General features: G+C 46.0%; 1 protein-coding gene across 5 annotated transcripts in view; it reads right to left on the bottom strand.

The window, feature by feature from the left end:
- Nucleotides 1-19,594, bottom strand: part of LOC111150067 (secretion regulating guanine nucleotide exchange factor) — a 217,983-nt gene extending 198,389 nt beyond the window's left edge. For 2 of the 5 annotated variants that reach the window (XM_022507405.1, XM_022507403.1), the window contains exons 1-6: nt 19,053-19,358; nt 15,602-15,737; nt 13,836-13,991; nt 11,752-11,846; nt 7,523-7,583; nt 2,574-2,687 (exon numbers count right to left, since the gene is read on the bottom strand). In XM_022507405.1, the coding sequence (XP_022363113.1) occupies nt 2,574-2,687; nt 7,523-7,583; nt 11,752-11,846; nt 13,836-13,991; nt 15,602-15,737; nt 19,053-19,187 (697 nt within the window). In that variant the 5' untranslated portion in view covers nt 19,188-19,358. Of the gene's footprint in view, nt 1-2,573; nt 2,688-7,522; nt 7,584-11,751; nt 11,847-13,835; nt 13,992-15,601; nt 15,738-19,052; nt 19,359-19,531 lie in introns of those variants that run through there. The other 3 variants (XM_022507402.1, XM_022507406.1, XM_022507404.1) reach the window with 2 other exon arrangements.
- Nucleotides 19,595-20,381: the final 787 nt, after the last annotated feature.

The raw sequence follows: 20,381 nt of genomic DNA, 5'->3' as shown, positions 1-20,381 counted from the left end.
AATACACTGAAAATGAAGGAGCCCGATTTCTCACCAGCAGAGAGGAGAGGAAAGGTACAGACACAAAGACATGAAAGGCTAGAATCGCCCGTGTCATAGTGGACTGTAATTGCAGAAATGGCCATAAGCTCATGGTTTCGAGACAAACAGACATGGGTGTACATATGTGTAAATATATGTGTGCACACATCTATCTCTTAGCTCTGTCCATGCAAGGGCCTAGAAGCAAGGACATCTCACCCATTCAGCTGCCATCTCATACGTGAGCAGGCAAACTCAGGACTCTAAAGAACATAAAGACAGAACTAAAAATCTGAACCGGCCTTCCATCCCCAAATCTAGCCCTTTTCCTCCCTTAATTACACTGCCTTCACTGACCGGTTATAATCTCAATCAGCTCTGCTAGAAACCGTGGTCCCTGGGTCTAGCGTGCAGAGACAGGCACTCTTATTCTGTAACTCTTATCTGACACTTCTGTTTAATTAACTAGTATCTTAGTAAAATGCCCCTCACCCCTTTGAGTACCTTGTGGAATGAGAAAGGGACAAAGGAGATGTTTCTAGCACATTCACCACAGAGGGAACACAGGGCTTCGTGACCTGGCAAGGAGAGGATGTCCAGGGCCGCAGCTCCAGGATCAGCGGCGAGGAGGTAATGATGGGCGAACAAAAAGGGGAAAGAGAGAGCGGGAATCTCATGATCTATTCCAAGGTCTCATCAGGAAACTCCACCAATCACTCAAAATCTAAGCTGCGTCCCCAAAGAGACCCAAACAGATCATTTAAATCAAATCAAAGCATTTGTGATTTCTTCCATATATAGGACCTGTGCTGAAATGGACAGTTCCTACCCTTAAGAAGCTCAGTCTTTGGCATGTTGGAAAACATGTAAGCAATTCCTAATAACGCAGTACATTGTGCCCTCCACACACACGGGGAAAATGCAATGGAGTTATAAAAGAGAAGACTCTTCACCGAGAAAGCTGTATCTGAGTTAGGACTTGAAAAATTATCAGGAGAGACTAAAGATTACCAGAAGGAATCGGAAGGAATGGGAAGGAAGACATTTCAGGCAGGGCTGACAGCCTGCCCACAGACACAGAGGAATAAGAAAGCAGGAAATGCTCAGGGAGCAGTGAATACCTAGAAGAGGCAAGAAAAAAGCGTTTGGGAATTATGAGTTTATGAATGTGTTCAAGGTCATGTGCAGTGGAATGCCTATCCAGCATCCAATACCCGCTTCTGCTTCACCACCAGTCCCCTCCCCAACTCTACCCCTGGCTTCAGGGTGCCACCCTCACCCCAGCTGAATGGGAGAGCCTCCAGGACTTAGGAAAATCAGAACCACCCCAACACCTGTGCAGCACTCCCACTGTGGCTTTCCCTTCCCTTATTTCCCCGCTTCCTATCCCACCTGCAAAAATTCCTCCTGTGTTCTCACCTCGAGGAGGGCAGAGGTTTACTATGTGGGTTCTTCCTACAGCCAACCCTCAGGAGACTGGGGCACACAGTAAGAGAACAAGAGAGGAAGAGAGGAAAAAGAGGAGATGCAGACACGGTGTTATGCAGAAAGAGAGACGGGGGCCCATGGTGAGAGTGTACAGCAGAGGGAGAGGCGGGCAGGGACAGGAGCTAAAAGGGACTGAGCCCCAGAGTGAAAAGCAGAAAAGAGAAGTGCCTGGATGGCTCGGTCGGTTAAGCGGCTGCCTTCGGCTCAGGTCATGATCCCAGGGTCCTGGGATCGAGCCCCAGTCAGGCTCCCTGCTCAGTGGAGAGCCTGCGTCTCCCTCTCCCTCTGCGTCCTGCTCTGCCTACTTGTGCTCTCTCTCTCTCTCTCTCTCTCTGTGTCAAATAAATAAATAAATAAATCTTTTTAAAAAGGGGTGGGGGGAACAGAAGAGAAAGCCCTCCAGGCTAAATGACCAACAAAGACAGACCAGACCCATGGGCAGAATGATCACTATCCACTCCTCATGTGCCCATGTAAAGAGACTTCCCTACAGAACACTCTAGGCCCCTTAGTCTATATCCTCGCTCATTCCTGCTCTCCTTTTGGGAGAAGGACCTGGGCTTGTAAGGTGCAGTCCTTCCAGGTTCTCCCTTTGGGATGTGCCTGCCTGCAGAGGGGGTGCCCCCTCGTGTGCTCCCAGCCATGAGGGAGCTTAGAGATGAGCTGACCCTATGCAGCGGCTACCGTACCTGCTGAGTAAATCCAACCCGGGATTCAGAATCTAGAGGCTCACTGTCGCTACAAATTATCTCCAAACACCTAAGTCACATCTCCCAACCTAACTTTTAACAGTTCCAGAGCTACCATTCTGATCTCCACTTACCTGACCTTCATCTATCTCTCAACGGCCTCCCCCTCTGACAGCGAGGAGGGGTCCTTTTACTGGGTCCACAAAAATTCTAACAAGACTAACACACCGACTAACACAGAGACTGAAGACAGAGGAACTAAAAAAACAGCAAAAGCAGTATAAAGAGTAAACTCCATTTACCCATTTTCTGCATGCATATGTCACTATTTCTTGATAAAGAATAAATATAGGACTCAAGAAATAAGGGCCTTACCTGTCACTCTGCTGGGTTCCCTTGCTGTCAAAAATGGTGGGAGAGTCTGCCCGGGGCACAACCGCCTTCCAGATGATGCCAAACCAGTCCCCCACTGGAACACGACGCCACTCGCTTCCCAATGAAGCAGAAAAGGAAAATGAGAAAATGTTTACTAGGATTAAGACCGGATCACTCTTGGGGTGCCTGGGTGGCTCAGTGGGCTAAAGCCTCTGCCTTCAGCTCAGGTCATGATCCCAGGGTCCTAGGATCCAGCCCCGCATTGGGCTCTCTGCTCAGCAGGGAGCCTGCTTCCCCCTCTCTCTCTGCCTGCCTCTCTGCCTACTTGTGATCTCTCTCTCTCTCTCTGTGTCAAATTAATTAATTAATTAATTAATTAATTTAAAAAAAAAAAAAAGACCGTATCGCTCTTGGAGCCCCATGCTGTGGGGGATTCTCAATGCGTTCTCAGTTAACACGCCTGCTATGGAGAAGCATAGTGCTTCCAGGGGCCCTATGACTTGGTTACCACCAAGCCAATCACAAGCCCAATCATCAGGGCACTCTAAGACCATCAAAGAAAATTCCCACATATTAAAACTCCTTCCAAAAAGTTCCAGGACACTCTTCCATAGTCAAATTACTGAAATGTCCCCTTGTTAATGACTAACCTGGAAGGACAACTCAAACTCCAGACCCAGCAGGAAAGAACCTTGAAGATTATCAAATCCACTGCTCATTTAGTAGACAAGCAAACTGAGGGCTTGAAGACACGATGCACTCTGCCCAAGGCATACAGGGTACTAGTAGCAGAGAAAATACAAGGACTCAGCTCTCCTAACATCTAATGCAGTGTCTTTTCTACTATACCAAGATAAATGCATTGATTCCTAGTTACCAAATAAATATATACTTATGATTGCAAGATAGTTTAATAGCCACTCCTTTAAGGGAATAGACTTTTATTTCCCTATCCACTGAATCTAGGTCATGTGCCCATGTTCTGAACATCACACAAATGCGTAGGTGACACTTCGTATATTTAATCTGCAGTCACTCCTCTGGAAGAATGCTGTAACCCACAGTCCTTTAGACTGTAAACAGACCAGCCCACTTTGTGAAATATAAGTGATGACAATTAGCAAAACACAGTGCTGAAATAAAACATAACTTACCATCTCTTCCACAAATAAACTGCAAGGGGGAGAAAAGGGGAGGGAAAAAATGTATAGATTAAAAGAATCTTGTGATATCTGATAATGGATTAATATTCCAAATATATAGAGAACTCCTAAAACTCAACAACTCAAAAAAAAACTGACTCAAAACTGAACAAAAAGGACTTGAAGAGACGTTTCTCTAAAGAAAACATACAGATGGCCCAAAAGCACATGTGAAAGAGGCTCAACATCACTAATTATTAGAAAAATGCAAAACCAAACCACAATGAGATACCACTTCACACTCATTAGGATGACTACTATTAAAAAAAGAAAAAAAAAAAAACAGAAAATAACAAATGTTGGCAAGGATGCAGAGTTATCTGGAACCCTTATGCACTACCGGCAGAAATGTAAATGGTATGGCCATTGTGGAAAACAGCAGGGCAGTTCCTCAAAAAGTGAAAAACAGTTACTACACCATCCAACAATTCTGCTTCCGGGTATGTATCCTACAGAACTGAAAGCAAGACCTGGGAGTGCCATTTGGACACCCATGCTCAGAGCAGCCTTTCCCAATAGCTGACACATGGAGGCAACCCAAGGGTTCATCAACAGGTGAACAGATACGCAAAATGTGGTCTGTCCACACAATGGAATAGTCGTCAGCCTTAAACAGGGACCACACTACAACATGGACAGACCTTGAGGACACTATGCTAAGTGAAATAAGCCACAAAAGGACAAATACTGTACAGTTCCACTCACAGGAGGTACTGATGTGACTGGTCAAAATCAGAGTCAAAAAGTAGAATGGTAGTTGCCCAGGGCTGGGGGCAGGGGCAGTTATTACTGTCTGTGGTTCCAGGAGATGAAAAGAGTTCTGGAGATGGATGGTGGTAATCGTTGCACAACAACATGAATGTACTGTACACTTAAAAATGGTTAGGATGGGGCACCTGGGTGGCTCAGTGGGTTATGCCTCTGCCTTCAGCTCAGGTCATGATATCAGGGTCCTGAGATGGGAGTCCCGCATCAGTCTCTTTGCTCAGCAGGGAGCCTGCTTCCCCCTCTCTCTCTGCCTGCCTCTCTGCCTACTTGTGATCTCTCTCTGTCAAATAAATAAATAAAATCTTTAAAAAAAAAAAAAAAAAAGGTTAGGATGGTAAATTTCATCGTGTGCATTTTATCACAATTAAAAAATTACAAGGAATGGGGCACCTGGGTGGCTCAGTGGGTTAAAGCCTCTGCCTTCGGCTCAGGTCATGATCCCAGGGTCCTGGGATCGAGCCCCACATCGGGCTCTCTGCTCCGCAGGGAGCCTGCTTCCTCCTCTCTCTCTCTGCCTGCCTCTCTGCCTACTTGTGATCTCTGTCTGTCAAATAAATAAATAAAATCTTTTAAAAAAATTACAAAGAATAAATAAATATTTTTAAAAGAAGAGACACAATATTCATATCCACCACTTGCAGCACAGACATCATTCAGATCCTGACTCAAACAAACAATTAAAAATATTTTGGGGATAGCTAAGAAAATTTACACCCTGAATACTTGATGATCAAATTGCAGATTTATTGTTAGTTTTTCGTAGGTATGATGATGGTGTTCTGGTAACGGTTTCAGAAAGAGTCCTTATCTTTTAGAGATGCCTGCAGAATTATCTACAGATTAAATGGGAGAGAGGAGGACTTACAATTAAGTCCATCAAATACGTAATGGAAACTGTGCAGCTTTGTAACTGGACAGAAATGTATACATAAGACTAGCAATTACAGAAAGTTGGTAGGAAAGGGGGAATTAAACCAATAATAGGCAACCTTCCAGTCCTGCTAATTTCTAAAAGGAGAAACAGCTTATAAAAACGTAATCACTATCATAGAACTCAGCAATCACTCTCCTGGGCATTTTATCCCAGAGAAATGAAAAGTTATGTTCACATAAAAACTTGTCTATAAATGTTTATAGTTTTATTCTTAATAGTCAAAACCTGGAAACAATGAGATGTTCCTTGATGGGTGACTAGTTAAACAAACTGCATTGCTGTGGGCTGAACTGTGCCCCCCAAAATTCCTATGTTGAGGCTTTGAACTCCGGTGTGACTGTATTTGGAGAGAGGCCTGTAAGGAGCTAATAAGGTTAAATGGGTCGTAAGAGTGAGGCGCTCATCTGACAGAACTGGTGTCCTTATAAAAAGAAGAGGGGTGCCTGGGTGGGTAAGTGGGTTAAGCCTCTGCCTTTGGCTTGGGTCATGATCTCAAGGTCCTGGGATCGAGCCCCACATTGGGCTCTCTGCTCAGCAAGAAGCCTGCTTCCCCCCAACTCTGCCTGCCTCTCTGCCTACTTGTGATCCCTCTCTGTCAAATAAACAAATAAAATCTTTAAAGAAGAAAAAGAAAAAGAAGAGACACCAGATGTCTCCCCCTCTCCATGAGCGCACAGAGCAAAGACCCTATAAGGACACAGCAAGAAGGCAGCCAGCTACACAGTCAGGAAGAGAGGCCTCACCAGAGAGCAACCCTGCTGGCATCTTGATCTGGGGCTTCTAGCTTCTGTAACCGTAAGAAAATTGTTTAAGCCACCCGTCTGTGATATTTCATTGTGGCGGCCTGAGATGACTAATTCAGTGGTACGTCTATACTGGGGAATACTACTACCCAGCAATAAATAGGAACCAATTACTGACACAGACACTTTGGATGACTCTCCAGGGAATCCTGCTGAGCAAAAACAGTCAACCCCAAAAGGCTACATACTGTGTGATACCATTACTGTACAATACTGTATGATTCCATTATGTAACGTTCTTGAAATGACATTACCGTTGGAGAACAGAAGGAGCGATGATGGGGTGGGGGTCAGTGGGAAGTGAATGTATAAAAGGTATAGACAAGGGTGTGTAAAAGTGGGTGCAAGGAAAGGGCCACAGGCCGGTGGTTATGGTGCTGGAACTGTTTGTACCTGGATGGTAGCGAGACCAGCTGTACTGAGCTACACTTTCATAAAACATCACCGTGGGGAGAAGCTGAGAAGAGAGTGCATGAGATTTCATTTCTTGCAACTGCATGTGAATCTGCAATTATCTCAAAATTTATTTCCTACAGGAGCAACGTCTAGCCCCAGGCGAGCATCAGTACCGAGCTGCACCAGACCCTTCCTCGCCCCCTCCAACCTCCCCTGGCCATGACCGGGAGCAGAGAAACAACCCAGGGAGAGAAGAAAGGCTCACTGCTCTTCTGCAGGCCACCACCTCTCTCCACTTGCCACTGTCACCCTCACGCACACTGTCAGCCCGAGGTCCGTCACCACCCTTTCACTGGACAGGAGGCGAGTTCATTGGAAGCTTTGACATTAATAAACATTAAAACCCGCTAGGAATGCAGTGCAGTTCACAGCAAAGACTGTGGGCCTTGGAAACGAGATCATTCCAGACTCTGTTCCAGCTCTACCTCGGACCACCTTATCCCCTGTGCAACCTTACACAAGCCCTCGAGTCTCTCTGGGCCTCAGTGTCTTCACATGTAAAAATGGAACTCACACCATGGCAAGGTTGTAAGGATTAAATAAGGTATGGATTAAATCAAGAGAATCTAGCACCGCGCCTAGAACATAATAAGGAGATAGGAAACCTCACTGCCTTCCTCCCAACCTGCTAAAGGTTTCCCACATGACTTTGGTCTTACGTCCCCTCCTTTTAATCAGAAATACAGCACAGCAGGACACCCTGAATTACTCCTTAAAGTTTATTTCCTCTAAAGCTCTGTTTCTCCTTATTATGAACCTATTTTGAAAATAAAGCAAAATGATCACCTGTAGCAGCTAAAGCATGCCTCAGTCCAGCAGCAATGCAAACAACCTTCTCTCTCAGGAGCTGTTGAAAGAAGGAAAGAAGGAAAAGGACTGAGATCTTAGAATCACCCATCTGCAAAATGTTACATACTTATGCCCTGATACAATGCAGCATGGCCCTCATTACATGTCTGACTGGTTTAGAGTCCCCAACCTCCAACATTCCCATTCCTAAACCCCTCTATTGTATCCCTAATACATCTTTTAAAGATCATCTTTTAAAAATAAACGTATCACAATGTGTCTCAGGGCTGCAAGGGACCTTCAAGGTCATCCAGTCCAGGGGTTGGCAAATGTTTTCTATAAAGACCAGATAGTAACTATTTTAGACTCTGCAGGCCATATGGTTTGTGTCATAGTCTCTGCTCTGCCGTAATAACATAAAAGCAGCCACAGATAATACATGAATAAAGGGGCATGGCTGTGTTCCAACAAAATTTCATTTACCAATGGTTCTAGCTGGATGACCTCTGATCTAGTCCAAGCCCCATCCAATGCCAGAACCCCTCCACAACACCCCAGGAAATCATCATCCTACCCCTGCCAGCCAGCTGTTTCCAGTGACATGGGCTTCCCAACGCCAGGTGCCTGTTCTGTGTTTCCACCATTCCATTTACCTCCTTGGCTGCCTCTGACCTCTCACAATGCTCTCCAAATACGTGAAGACCGTTGTCATGTCTTCTCTAAGATGTCTTGTAGTGGCCTTAAAACCAAGTCCTCAAATTCCTTGAAACCCATCCCTTCAAGTTGTGGAGCCTAATTCCCCTCTAGCTGAATGTGGGCTGGACTTGGCGACTTGGTGACTTGTCTCTAGTGACCAGGATAAAGAAGTGTGAGCGGCCTAGAGACAAGGTGATAAAAGGCACTGAGGCTTCCTGCTTGGCCTCCCTCTCAAATCTCTCTTGGAGGAAGCCAGATGCCATGACTGCACAATCCCATAGAGAGGCCCATGTGGCAAGAAACTACAGCCAACTGCCAGGTGAGAGAGCATGGTGGTGGAACTGCCAGTCCAGCCCAAAGCAGACAGTGTGCAATCCTAGCTAACATCTTGACCATGACCTCATGAGACCAACTAAGCTGTTCCCAAGTCCCTGACCCTCAGAAACTGAGACAATAAATGCTTGTTGTTTGAAGTTGCTAATTTTTTTTTTTTTAAAGAGAGAGATAGAGGGAGAGCGTGCGCTCTTCACTCCACCCTCCACCTTCAGGCCCCTCCCTGACACACTCTTCTGACCTTCTGCCATTCACTACCTCCCCAATGATCCCCTCCCCACTGACACTTCTACCATTTCCTTATATTCCAATCATACTAAACTGCTAAACCCTGATATTTTATCCTTCTACACCTTTGCTCACAGTTCCTTCTGTCTGGTCGATTCTTTTATAGCTACTCTGTGCATCTTATCTCAAGACACGTAAACTTCGACTCAACTTTCAAGATTCAGCATAACCTGTTCTCACTCCACCTCCCCCTAAAAAGAGTTAAACAGTCCCTCCTTTGAGGCTATACTTACATCCACTACAGTTTTAACATGGCAACCCATCTAGATGTTTCTAGATCGAACATGTACCACTAAACTCCAAAACCCTGAAATGCTAAGATTGGATCATGCTCACCTTTGTCCCCATGGCCTAAACACAGAGCCTATACACAACAGTTGCTATTAAATAAGTGAATTTCTCTTATATTTCACTTTGGCACATTCCTTCTCTATCCGAAAGGGAACAGCTTGACAAATGTTTTCACCTCCTGATTCTGTCATCCAACATATTTTAACCATTGTTCCCTTCTGTCTTCTTTAACCATGTGACCTAAGCTAAATTAATTATAACTTATGTAGGTTCTTCAAAAGCCATTTATTTGTAATTTGCAACTTAACACTTCCTGTGACAGGGACCGTAGAGTCTAGATTTCTGTGCATACCATGTGTTACAGACTGAATGTTTGTTTTCCCCTGAAATTCATACACTGAAACCTGTTACCCAATGTTAGAGTATTTGGTGATTAGGTCATGCGAATGGAGCCCTCATGAAGGGGATTAATGCCCTTATAAAAGAGGCCCCAGGGGCGCCTGGGTGGCTCAGTGGGTTAAAGCCTCTGCCTTCGGCTCAGGTCATGATCCCAGGGTTCTGGGATCAAGCCCTGCATCGGGCTCTCTGCTCAGTGGAGAGCCTGCTTCTCCCTCTTCCTCTGCCTGTGTCTCTGCCTACTTGTGATCTCTGTCTGTCAAATAAATAAATAAAATCTTAAAAAAAAAAAAAAAAAAAAAGAGGCCCCAGAGAGCAACTCTGTCTGGCAAAATGAGTGTCTATGAACAAGGAAGCAGGTCCTCCCCAGACACCAATTCTGCTGATGCCTTGATCTTGGACTTCCCACCTCCCAGAAATGTGAAAAATGTTTGCTGTTGAAGCCACCCAGTCTTTAGAATTTTTGTGACAGCAGCCTCAACACTCTAAAACTCTGTGGCAATCATGACCTCAAATAATGTCCCACAGACCAGCAATTGTAATTCAGCAACATGACCACGCTCTCTCCAGTGAAAACAGATCGTCCACTCTGAGTCAGAGTTTAAGAAAATTAGCTAAATGTGAGCAGCTGAGATGGCGAAACTGATTTTAGATCCCAGTATATTTCTTTTAAAATTCCACAGGCTTGGGGCACCTGGGTGGCTCAGTCAGTTGAGCAACCGACTCATGGTTTCAGCTCAGGTCAAGATCTCGGAGTTGTGGGACCGAGCTCTGCTGAGCTCGGAGCCTACTTCTCTCCCTTCTTCACTACCCCTCCCCGCAAACTTAGGTTCTCTGTCTGTGTGTGTGTGTCTCTCTCTCAAATAAAGAAATCATTTTAAAAATTAAAATAAAATTCCACAGTCCTATTGTGACCACTTGCATACAAACTTCATAAAAATGTATACGTTTTAAGTATGATGCAGTGGAAAGAGCTCTGAACTAGGGCCATGAGTCCTGTCTAGGACCCATGCTACCCAGGAGGAAGCCACTAGCTACACGCAGCTACCAAGCAACCGAAATGTGACTAGATGTGAGTAGGCTGAACTGAGACACACTCTGAGAACAAAATGACTTCAAAATGAAACAGAGAACACAAAGTATCTCATTAGGAAATGTTAACATTAGTGACACATATGAAATGATAGTTGGAATAAATTGGGTTAAATTAAAAGTTATTAAAATTAATTTCACCTACACACCACAATATGAGTGAAACTTAAAATCATGGAACATGAGAGAAGCCAGACACAAAAAGCCACATATTATGATTCCATTTATGTGAAATGCCCAGAACAGGCAGATTGACAGAGAAGCTGAGTGGTGGCCAGGGGTTGGGGGAGGGCAGAAGGCAAAGTAACTGCCATCGGGTACACAGTTTCTTTCCTGGTGATGAGAATGTTCTGAAATTAGACAATGCTGATGGCTGCATGTCTCTATGATCTACTAAAAACCACTGAATTATACATTTTTAAAGGGTAAATTCCATGGCATGTGAATTTCATCTCAATAAACCTATTATTTTAAAAATTAATTTCATGGGGCGCCTGGGTGGCTCAGTGGGTTGAAGCCTTTGACTTTGGCTCGGGTCATGATCTCAGGGTCCTGGGATCGAGCCCCGCATCGGGCTCTCTGCTCAGCAGGAAGTCTGCTTCCCCCTCTCTCTCTGCCTGCCTCTCTGCCTACTTGTGATCTCTGTCAAATAAACAAATAAAATCTTAAAAAAAAGATATAAAAAAAAATTAATTTCACATTCTTCTCTTTAGTCTTAAACGGCACTCCTAAAAAATCCCAAATTACATATGTGATTCACACCACATTTTTATTGGGCACTACTGGCCTACCATTTGCTGAGCTTAGTGTCTTTAGGTAAGTCACTTCTATCTGGACCTGTTTCTAACCTAGTTCCCATTGTTACTAATCTTAGAATTGTAAAATGTCATTAATGTCTTTGTGACATGTATTACCTTCACTGTTTCATTTCACAAAAATTTGTAACATGTTTGAGGACTAACAGGTTTTTCACTCACAGCCTCCACCAACCTATTTTTTCCCAGGAGAACCTAGGTTTTCCAACTTAAATTCCAACTAGCCTGTGGGTTTTCAGGGACCCAATACCTGAGCTGGGGAGGGAAACACTTTAACAGGATGTAGGTCAGCTACATATTAGGTGCTATCCTTACCTCAATGGACTGAGGAACCACGCATCTTCGAGGGCCGTGAGGAACTCCTAGCTGGCCAAAGCAGTTGGATCCACATGACAAAACTTGACCACTCTCTGCAAAATTCAAATACTTCAATCATAATCTAAGAAATAAGATTTATGTGACCAGTGGGTAAATGCGTAAGGATGGGAAGAGCAAAGGGAATGAGAGGAGGAAGCAGGGCCTCAGATTCAGCACATTCAAACCACAGTCCCTGCTTTTGTCCCTGTAGGAATAAAAACACAAGGCACTGGGCTGTTTCACTGATTCCCCATCCCACTACCTAATTAATGGCAGCTTATCTGTGTAGAACATTCACCGGCTGCCCGGTGCCGGGATGGGAGGATACTTACTCCCTACTTTTCTCATTTCCATGCATCACAATTTTCATTATTTTAACCCTCCGGGCTCACTGCTTCCCAGGGAAAAAGGGATAACTTGACCAACTGAGGAGTTTGGGAGAAGGAACAGGACACGTGTTGCTTGGCACCTTCCTCTCAGGTACTGTGGATTGGGGCATAGTAAATGCTTCGCCTACAGAGATAACCTACTGCTTGCAGAGTAAGTTTGGCTCAGAGGAGTGTTGCAGAGCCACTTGGTCTGACCACCAACCCTGTCCTCCAACGTAGCCTTTACCAATAGTGTGATCTCCAGCTATCTGACCACTCTTCACCTCTCTCACAATTGGTTCCAAAAGCGAGCAGGCAACAGAGTATTAACCACTACAACCTACAACCCCAACACAGCCCATGAAAAGCACTTCAGAAACGATAGCTATTCTTTAGAGTTACTACTACTAAATTCAACACACATTACAGAACCCCTCTGCAGAAGAGATGGTGATGTCTGAGCAGGGTTTTAAAGAAGGGATAAGAGTTCATCAGATAGACAAAAGAGAATGTTCTGCATGATATTTCTAGAAAGAAAAGTATGGGAAATGTGGAGAATAAAACACAAGGCAACAAGAGCGATAGGCAGGGAACAATAACTTTTTTTTATTATTATTAACATATAATGTATTATTTGCCCCAGGGGTACACGTCTGTGAATCATCAGGTTTACACATTTCACAGCACTCACCATAGCACATACCCTCCCCAATGTCCATAACCCAACCATCCTATCCCTGCCCCCCACTCCAGCAACCCTCAGTTTGTTTCATGTGATTAAGAGTCTCTTATGGTTTGTCTCCCTCCTGATCCCATCTTGTTTCATTTTTTCCTTCCCTACTCCCCACAGTCCCCTGCCCTGCCTCTCAAATTCCTCATATCGTAGAGATCATATGATAATTGTCTTTCTCTGATTGACTTATTTGGTAGGGAACAATAATTAAAGCCATGTGCTAAAAGCCTGGGTTCTGAGCTATGCACATGAGAATCCACAAGGGTCGGGTGGGAGAGGATATGGTCAGAAGATGCCCTTGCCAGAGGACTGTGTCCAAGAGGGAATCTAATCAGAAACTCTAGATGTCCTTTTCCATCCAGAATGACAAGCTACACAGGGCAAAACTTCCAGGGAGAAGTCAGCTGGACAAAAAGTAACTACTGCTAGCTGTTCCCAAGAGCATTATCATACTAACCCTTTGGCCATATCCCTCTACATCCTATTCTGCTACCTGGCTTTGCAGAGACCAAACAGTTCTGCCCAACCATACTTAATATTCTTTTAAATTCTTCACTGGGGAAAAAGTTGCCACTATGGTTGTATGATTTCTGACTTCCTCATGCTTCCCCACCACAGTCCCCGACGAGTAGCCCTTAGCCAGCATGAGTGGCCAGCTAGCCCAGGCACACAGCTATCATGAATTTCTAGGACAGGAAGTAGCCACCAAAGTTAACCTAATCCATTCCCCAGTTTCTGGCAAAGAACTGTCTAGCCCAAAATTTTGCTGTTCAAACTCCTCTTGCAAAGGGCGCCCACAACCTTCCTCAACGACCAGAGAGAAATCTGTATGTGTGTTTACACATAAAGAGGCTTTTACTTAATCAGAAGGATCGCTACCATCAGGCTCTTCTCACCCAATGCCTCTGCGGTGATAAAGATTTACCCAAGAGTGAACTCACCTATGAGAATAATGGTAAAATCCCAGCCACAGGCCACCTGTAGGATAGAACAGCCAAGGAGCGATCTGCAGGCAGTAAAATACAGAACATCTTCTGTGTGACCAAGACCCAGTTGCCCATCTTTGTTCAGGCCACAAACAAAAAGGCCTCCACCATCTGCAAAAAGCAGAGGCTTTGGTGACAGGGTACACAGGGGAAATTACAACTGTCAAATCGAGAAAAAGGATTTCACTAATTAGTTGCAGTCACAAACCCAGCAACTCTTTTCCCACTTGCACTAATAAGCCACGTAGGTTAATGTGCACTGGCCTAAGTGGCATAGGGCCAAGGCGCTCAAACCTAGTAGCTACATGGGACACTCCAAGTCCTACAGCAGTGGCCAGTCACCAAGCTGAGCATCTGCCATCCCAAGAAAAGTCAGCATTCATTTAGAACTTAGAATGTGCTACATATTACGGTATGAGCTTTATCTTTTATCTGTGGTGCCAATTTATCCTTTAGGCGTCATGCGAGGGCCCACAATACTTCTAGAGGCCCACAGAAATGTTTTAATTCTATATTCTTTAATTTTTTTTAAGATTTTATTTATTTATTTCACAGAGAGAGAGAGTGAGAGAGGACAAGCAGGGGGAGCGGCAGAGGGAGAGGGAGAAGCAGGCTCCCCTCTGAGCAGGAGGCCCAATGCAGGGCTCCACCAGGACCCTGAGATCATGACCTAAACCGAAGGCAGATGCTTAACCCACTGAGCCACCCAGGTGCCCCTAACTTTGCATTCTTTTAAAATAAGAAAAAAATAAATGCAATAAAAATAAAGATACAGAGGCACCTGGGTGGCTCAGTGGGTTAAGCCTCTGCCTTCGGCTCAGGTCATGATCTCAGGGTCCTGGGATCAAGCCCCACATCGGGCTCTCTCCTCAGCAGGGAGCTTGCTTCCCTCTCTCTCTCTCTCTCTCTCTGCCTGCCTCTGCCTACTTGTGATCTCTGTCTGTCAAATAAATAAATAAAATCTTTTTAAAAAATAAATAAATAAAGATACAATGCTAAATCTAGCCTGGATTAGACTAATCTTCATATCAATGTGGTTGTAAAATAAAATTCTTACTATTTCTTTATAGAGGAAAGGGTCCACAAGGGCAAAAGTGCCAAGGACCCATGAAAGTCATACTGCAGCCCTGTCACTCACTGATTTTCCTCATCCAGCATGAATACTCCCATGTAGCAAATGGGAAACTGGCACAGAGGAATTAATATGCTCAAAGCCACATAGATAATAACAGAACCAGGATTTGAACCCAGGCAGTTGACTCCAGAACCCATGTTCTTAAGCAGGATGCAACATACCCTTTTTTGCAAAATCATGGTTCCTGTAATACATGGTAAGTACTATCATAGACTCTGCAAAGCAAATTAAGGAAAACACAAAGTCCTTGCTCAATCTACTTGCAAAGACTTCTAACTCACAAGTGAAAGTTAAATAGCAATATATGATATAAAATGTAATGTATGTTGCAACTCTGCCACTGATGTGTCTTGTAACCTTAAGCAACTGATTTTCCTCTCTGAGCCCCATTTGTACAAATGGGGGTGGGGAGCCTAGAAAATCCCTGAAGGCCTTTCAGCTATGACAATCTAGAATTCTCTAATGGTAACTTGGCTCTTCCACAAAAATGTTTTCCTCTGCAAAATATAAGAGGCTGAAAGGTGGCAACATCACACGCTAGTGCGAAATGTCGAAATAAGAACTGTCCACTCCAGAAGTATGTTACCTGTGACAACAGCAGAGTGGCCCCCTCCTCCAGTGATCCTCCTGATACACTCCGGTTTACAGAAGTCACTCAGTTGCTGGGGCAAAAGGACATCTTCCTTATGGCCAAGGCCAAGTTGCCCGTAGCTATTTGCACCCTAGGGATAAAATAAGGCAAGGAGGAACCACAACTGTCAATGTACATTGACCTGTCCCCATCTTTCTCATCCTGACATGCCTCTCAGAGCCTTTGACAGTGGAGATTTCATAAGTTCATTCTTAAGAGGCTGTTATAGGCAACTCATACTTAGATGGTGGCCCCATCCCGAGAACACCGCGATTTCCATGGGAGAGGAGCCCTTATCCAAAGATACTCGCCTTCTCCTCCCAAAGCCCCAGCCTACATGTGTCACCTTTAGGGGGCAGCATGGGAGTTCCTTCTGATAAAAGCTAATCCTCTAGGGAGGCTAAGAAAAGAAATAAGGAGGGGAAATGGGAAAAAAAGTGGCTGGGAAATACACTGGACGTCCCTTCTCATGCCCTCACTGAGAAAACTGGCAATGACTTCTGTAATCAAAGTTAGCTGAGGGCCTTGTGCCCTCAAGCAGGGCACGTCACTGTTATTTCATTGTAAAGTGAAAGAGGTTGGCAATGATCTCCAAGGGCCTTTCCAAGTACAGTGCTGTGTGACTCCAAGATTCACGTGGTGAGATTCCTGTAAGGGAACAGATTTCCCCTTGGTGGGTAATATGTCTATCTTTGTTATTACAAGATAAATGTCCAGAATCTCTGATCCGAACCCCTTGCAGCCAGATGCATTTCAGATTCAGAATTGTACAGACTTTAGAAAAGTAACATCTTATGCAAATCATACACACTGCTGCGAGGTTCAGGAGCAGCGCCCCCTAAGCAAAATAGTATTATTTCTGCAGTAAGAGGTACAAATATAGTAGGCAGGCGAAGACTATAAACAGCATTATGTCAGGTCAGTTTGGGGTCTTTAGAGTTTTATGTACTCAAAATTGAAGAAAAAGAATTATAGACCTGCAGGAAGAAACTTTAGATTTCAGAAATCTTTATAATTCTTCCAAGTATCTACTCCTGGCTGTTTCTTCCTAGATATGAGGAATAAAACCTTCCAAATATGTTTGTTTTTTAAGACACCTGAAAGAAGAAAAGTGATTTAAAATAACTACCCAAGGGGCACCTGGGCGGCTCAGTGGGTTAAGGTCTCTGCCTTTGGCTCAGGTCATGATCCCAGGGTCCTAGGATCAAGCCCCGCTTCAGGCTCTCCGCTCAGCGGGAAGCCTGCTTCTCTTGCTCTCTTTCTCTGCCTGCCTCTCTGCCTACTTGTGATCTCTGTCAAATAAATAAATAAAATCTTCAAAATAAAATAACTACCCAAAATACAAACATGCATACAAACTTCCGTCCCTTATGGTCTATTTCACATTTGTACCGGGCTGCAAGGACTCCAAGCTGGAAATGCAAGCCATGGCAGGGGCACGGGTCCCAGAGGCCCTCAGGTGCAGTATCAGCAGTCAATTACTAAGTGCTTCTCCCGTGGCTGGCATTCACCTTTAATTCTCACAACAACAGAGGAGATGGACATTATCGCTCCCGTTTTACAGATGAAGAAACTAAGGCTCAGAGGGGTTAAGTGACCTTCCATAATCACATAGCTGGGATGGCACTAAGTCAGATATGTCCTGCTCCTTTCATTATACTGTACTGCGTCTCTAAGGATACATAGTGGGAACTTCAGCCCAGAGCTTCCCTGGCAAGAGGTTAACCTATAACTATATCTACAGTACCACCATCACTTTATCCCCCTTTTTCTGCTTTATTTTTCTTCATAGCACTGCCTGACGTGACCTTTGCTTATTTTTTATTGCCTACCTCTCCTTCTAAAAAGTAAACTCAATGAGGGCAGGAACTTTGTTCACTGCCATTTCCCCTGCATTCAAAACTATGCGGGCCCAGAGAAGGTATACATACATTTTATAGTGAATACAGTAAATGAATGTAAGATCTGATGAGGCCCTACCTAGGAAAGATGAAAGGAAAGCCATGCACACTGTAGGGTACCCACACACAGGATGTCTCCATCAGCCCTAAGATATCCGTGGCTGCCCCATGAGCAGGACTACAGACTCTCTGCTGAACAGAAAGTGAGAGAGACACAGGTACTTGAGGCTCAAATTATGGGACTCAATTTTTATAATGCAGCAAGAGGCCCAAAATTCAGGACAAAGCAAAACAGAGGAAAATTTATACATGTTACAGCTGTATTTGCCTCCTTTCCTTACAAACTCTTCAGCCATATCACACACACATACAACTCCAAGGAGGTAAATTTCCTTGTTATGGGCTGAATTGTGTTCCCCTAAAATTAATTTGTTGAAGCCCTAGCCTCCAATATCTCAGAATGTGACTATATCTTGAGATAGGGCCTTTTAAGAGATAATGAAGGGTAAATGAAATCTTAAAGGCAGAGCTTGAAACCAATACAAGAAGAGACACAGGAATGCTCTCACATAGAGAAAAAGCCACACGAAGACACCTCAAGAAGGCAGCCACCTGCGAGCCAGAGAAAGAGGCTTCATAAGAAAGTAAACCTGCTGCCACCTTGCTCTTGGACTTTTGGCCTCCAGAACTGTGGGGAAATAAAATTCCATTTTTTAAGACCTCCCAGTCTGTGGTATTTTTCCATTGCAGCCCTAGCAAATTCATAGACCCCTCCACGCATATTATGCAGCCAGGCAGCCCGCAGGCCTCCAAGCAGTGGAAGAGGCCATATCTGACACGCAGACCCCTGTCTCCCGCCTGGGAAAAGCCAGAACCGGCCCTCACCCAGGTGCATTCAATCGCCAAATCAAGTGCCGCCTCAGAGATAGTACCCAGACAGCCAGACTACCTCAGGCCACAGCGCGGTTTCCCTTCTGCCAGTCTGCTGCCTTACATTCAACAAGTGCTGCCCGGTACTGATAATTACCTTTGACTAGTCAACACAGGTTCGTTTTAACAGTAACATAGGTGCTATCCTGCTCCCTCAACTCCAAAGCTGGATCTCTCACTTGTGTGTTTTTCCCAAAAGACCAGCACATAGCTAGGCACACAAAAGGGTCTCATTCATTCATTCGTCAACAAATATTTGCTAGGCACCGTGAAAAACACAGGCACAACACCCACCCTTATGACGCTTACATTCTAGCCAAGGAGACTGACATTAACAAATTCTACATTTCATTGCAATTGTGATACGGGCTGTAAAGAACAAGACACTACGCCAGCTTATTTCCATGCATCTCTCTGGTTGGCCGCTTGCAACACAATCCTTTGCAGAGACCCTCCCCTCTCCTAGCCAGGACACGTAAAGATGACCCTGTCTCTCAGTGCCTCCGTCAAGCCAACACACCGGCGCAGACTCCCACGCCCCCCGACACAGGCAAGATCCGGTCACAGAAGAATACCAGCAAACAGGCAGGATCTCCGCCGGGTGCACGGCCCACCACCGCAGGCCTCACATGAAAGGATGCTCCCGCCAGGGTTGGGGCTGGGAAGGGGCCGGCATCCTCCCGGATGGTGAGGAGCACAGGTGGCCCCATAGGGCTCTGGACCGGGCGATCCCTCCACGCCGTCCCTCCCGGCGCTATCCGGGCCTGAGGCTCTCGCGGAACCAGACGCTCTGCCCAGGAGGCAGATGCTTCCCGCTGCGCCGCAGCCCCTCGGGTCCGGACCCCACCAGCCAGCAGGCCCCTAAGTCACCCGTGAGAGCGCCTCCCTCCCGATCCTCTCCATCTCAGGCCCCAGCCCCGCGTCCTCCAACCCAGAGCCTGGCCGGAACCTCGGCCGCCCGGCCCAGGAACGCCCACGCCAAGGCCGCCAGCTCCCCCGGGCCTCTGCGCCCACTCAGTCCCAGCGGCCCCAGCCCGGGGGCGGAGTCACGTACCCAGGCGAAGAGCGCGGTCGCCGCCGCAGGAGCGACCGCGGAGGCGCTCGGCTCGCGCTCCATGTGGAGACGCACCACAGGCGCTTCCGGGAGGGATCGGAGGAGGGGCGTTCCAGGGGAGGGATTAGTGACTGGGGTGGGTGGGCCCGACGCGGGTAAGACCTGTGATTGGGAGGGGTCGGATCGGGGGAGGAGTCTGCAATGAAGGCGGGGTCGGTTCTCGGGAGGTGTCAGTGATGGGCGGGGCCAGCGGGGGGGGGGGGGGTCTGTGAAGGAAGCGGGGCCATGGCTGGGGAGTGGTCTGTGGTGGGGACAGAGGCGGAGCCGAGGGTGGGACAGCGGGAGCCGGGCTCTCGCCTCTGAATCCTTCTCCCAATCTCCCCGCCCGGGCGTGCTCCGCGTGTCTCCGCCTCCGGGCCCCAGACTTGCAGGCAGCTGTGCTGCCTCCTACTTCCCCTCCCACTCTATTTTTAGTAATATACGAATGCACTATGCTCCTTCATGTTTTTTGTCTCTTTGGAGTCCCACGACAGCCCGGAGGAACTGACAGGGCAGAGATTGTATCACCAGTTGACTGGGGAGAAATTGAGCCTGGAAGCGGGTGGAAAGGGTCCTGCCCCAGTGTCTTAGCCTTTGGATCTGCTTTGGTGTGCATTTGTAAAATCTGATCTTGGCAAGCGAGTGTGCGGGAACTTACTCCTCGGGACACTAAACTGAGCTGTTCTCATGGATTCCTGTTCTCATGGATTCCTGCCAGGGGCAGCCTTCTAACCCTCAGTGCTCAGAGCACGGTCCTGCCCTAATTCTGATCATCAATACTGGGTAATTTTCACCCAACAGAGGTTTTCAT

Source organism: Enhydra lutris, unplaced genomic scaffold (assembly GCF_002288905.1).
Source record: "Enhydra lutris kenyoni isolate GAN:26980312 unplaced genomic scaffold, ASM228890v2 scaffoldscaffold22, whole genome shotgun sequence".
NCBI lineage: Eukaryota > Metazoa > Chordata > Mammalia > Carnivora > Mustelidae > Enhydra > Enhydra lutris.
This window is presented reverse-complemented; position numbering and strand designations above follow the sequence as displayed.